General features: G+C 38.8%; 1 protein-coding gene and 1 pseudogene across 1 annotated transcript in view; both read right to left on the minus strand.

Annotated features, from left to right (window-relative positions):
* The window catches only part of MAS1L (MAS1 proto-oncogene like, G protein-coupled receptor), an 8816-nt gene extending 7565 nt beyond the window's left edge, over positions 1-1251 (minus strand). Inside the window, 2 exon segments of the mRNA XM_037735832.1 lie at positions 208-643; positions 1187-1251. Of these exon segments, the coding sequence (XP_037591760.1) occupies positions 208-643; positions 1187-1251 (501 nt within the window).
* Positions 1252-1700: 449 nt separating this feature from the next.
* Positions 1701-2107, minus strand: LOC119469911 (annotated as a pseudogene).
* Positions 2108-3431: the final 1324 nt, after the last annotated feature.

Raw genomic sequence — 3431 nt, forward strand, 5'->3', positions numbered from 1 at the left:
AGTTGGGGGAAAATAGGGGAGTGACGGTAGGGGATGGGGAGCTGGGGAGGGATAGCAAGGGGAGTGATGCCAGATGTAGGTGATGGGGAGGAAGGCAGCAAATCACACTGCCACATGTGTACCTATGCAACCATCTTGCATGTTCTTCACATGTACCCCAAACCTAAAATGCAATACAATAAATTTTGAAAAAGGAAAAAAAAATACAGCTCCATGATAAGTTAGCAGAATCTTTTGTAAGAACCTCACAGCTGAGCAGCAAAGATAGATCACACCAGCAGCAGCCAGGTGGAGGCTGTACACTGTGTAGGGATTCGTGGGCCCACAGCAAAGCAGCCAGAAGACAGTGCCATTCAGTAAGACCTCACAGAGGGAGACCAGCACAGCTGTGGGGGCAATGATCTTCAAGGGCATGGCCTGCTGCCCCACTGCCATGCTCATTAGCATATGTGTGATTTTATTAGTCTCATTTTGAAGGAAGACTCCACAGAGCTAGGATAGCAGATCTGGGTTCTGTGCCTCCTGGTCACCACTGTGGAGACAAAGACTGCATGAGAGAGATATCTGTGATTCAGCAAATGCTGTCCATCCATCTCTCTGGCTGAACCAGTAAACTTTTCCCCCAGGCCATGGGGTGCTGGGACTGGGTAGGCCACAACACCACAGACAGGGGTGTGGTCCAACTAGTGGTGTCCTTGGGCCTCAGGCCCCTTGCCTCTACATTTTCCTAAATTGGAATAGAACACCCATTGTTGGGTTTCCTTTTTAGAAACAGCTGAACATTAACTATATATCAGAGTGGACGAGAATATCTGCTCTGCAAATAACTCCCCATGAATTTGTGATCTGTTCTCCTTCCCCCAATACATCTCCTGTTGTAGAGGATGCCCCAGGCATATCCACATAGACCCAATATCTTGTTGTGTTGGGGCATTAATGAGTCACTAAGCACTGAGAATGGAGATTTGTGTCTGATCCAGGGTCTACTCATGAGACACTAGTGTCTCATCTCTCTTTCAAACCCAGGCCTGGGGCATCCTTGGGCAGCCATACCAGATGCAGCAGTGCCACAGTATGGCTCCGCCCTGGGCTCAAACAGGTACAGGGGAGCACCGAGATTTCCAAGACAGGCATTTCACAGCAGTTGGCACCAAAGAAGTCCTTTCTATGGCTGGCAGGACTTGACCTGGAAAATAAGGAAATCTGCCTTTCTCCAGGGACGTGAGGCTCAGGCAGTGTCTGTGTGAGCATCATCGACTGCTGTGCTCCAAATGTCAGCTGAAGAGAAGAAAATGAACAGACTTAGGGTGCAACAAATACAAAAGAGGCCTAAGAATATTAATATAAATATTAATATAGAAAGAATAGCCTTTTAATATTATGTAAATATATTAATATAGAAACTAGCATATTAATACCATGTAAATATATTTATATATTAATAAATTATATTAATATAATATTGCTATCTTATCATGTTACTAATATTGATGTCATTAATATAGTCATATTGTATATTTATGTTAATATATTAATATGATATATTCTCAATTATGCTATTAAAGATATTGATAATTAACATTAACATCATTTAGCTTATTAATAATGTGTCATTAACAATATTTATTTATTGCTGTTGTCCCAGTTACATTGAAAATAAAGTCCAGTGAGTATTGTATTTTACAGCATTGCAGAAAGATTCAAACAGCTTCACAAGGTGTTTTGAAATTCATCCCTACCGTAAGCTGAGTGTCCTGCAGGTTGGACAGGCTGCCAATGTCCAAAAGCTTCAACATTTCCTTAGTGTCAGGATCTACTTCAGTGATCTCCTGATCCAGGGCTGAGACAATTAGGAAGATAATTGTCTCTCCTTTCTTTCTCCTACTCCTGCAGCTTGATGGAGATACCTCTCACTATATCTCTCTGAATCTGCTTCGCCAGATGTGTGACATTGCCTGCTCTTTTGCTGTGGAGCTTCTTGCTGAGGATAATGGCGATCTCCTCACACACACTTGTTTGTGTGAAAGTCGTTGCCCAGGCACATGTAGTACTTTTCTATGATGACCTGGGCTGCCTTCATCACAGCTTTGATGTGAACATGACACATGTTGGTGGGTCTTTGGTCATCAATATTAATTGATATTAACATTATTCAGTTTATTAATAATGTATCATTAATATTCATTGCAGCACTATTTACAATAGCAAAGACCTGGAACCAACCCAAATACCCATAGATGATAGACTTGACAGGGAAAATGTGGCACATATACACCATGGAATATTATGCAGCCATCAAAAACAATGAGTTTGTGTCCATGCATGAACCTGGAAACCATCATTCTCAGCAAACTGACACAAGAGCAGAAGATCAAACACCACATGCTCTCACTCATAGGCGGGTGTTGAACTATGAGAACACATGGACACAGGGAGGGGAGCACTACACACTGGGGTCAGTTGGGGGAAAATAGGGAGGGACGGTAGGGGGTGGGGAGCTGGGGAGAGATAGCAAGGGGAGAGATGCCAGATGTAGGTGATGGGGAGGAAGGCAGCAAATCACACTGCCACATGTGTACCTATGCAACGATCTTGCATGTTCTTCACATGTACCCCAAACCTAAAATGCAATAAAATAAATAAATGGGAAAAAAAATAAAAAATAATGAAAGTTCAAATGGTGAACAAGATTTCATGCTGAAATTATGTAATTGAACTATCTCCATGTGTAGACGAAACTTTTGATGCAGCTTCTATTCTAAGTTGAAAGAAGTAAAATTTTGCCACATTAAAAAAAAAAAACAACCTTGGTGAAAGGTTTAAGAGTAATACAACGAGAAAACGTTGCTTTTAGCCATTTAAAATACCATCGATGACTTTAATTTTTATCCAATAAAGATTCTTCTTAGAAAGAATCATCTGTTGATAACATTGTGAATGATATCACACATAACTAGAGTTTATAAAACAAATAAGAACAATCTTCAAAATAATAATGCAATTAACTTTTGTGTAACTACGCCTTGGGTTAGAAAATAGAACATGATCAGTGTCCTAGAAGCCTTTCAGATCAAATCTACCCCCATCCCAATTGAAGAAGTAACCACTAGCTTGAATTTTGTGTTAAACTTTTACCTTGCTTTTTTTTTTATAGTTTTGCCACCCATGTATATTTACCTAAATAATGTATTTTTGTTGTTCACCAGGATTTGAACTTTATGTAAATTAAATTATTGTGTAAAAATAAAAAAAGTAATAATGTATCATTAATATTTATACAAAAATAGTAAAATAGTTCCTCAGTACATTTTAATAGTCAATATACTTATAATATTAAGATATTAATTTATTATTGATACATGTGAATACATTAATATATTAACAATATATATTAATATATTTGGCATACTATATTATTTATATGATATGAA

Source organism: Cebus imitator, unplaced genomic scaffold (assembly GCF_001604975.1).
Source record: "Cebus imitator isolate Cc_AM_T3 unplaced genomic scaffold, Cebus_imitator-1.0 Scaffold995, whole genome shotgun sequence".
NCBI classification, from domain to species: Eukaryota; Metazoa; Chordata; class Mammalia; order Primates; family Cebidae; genus Cebus; species Cebus imitator.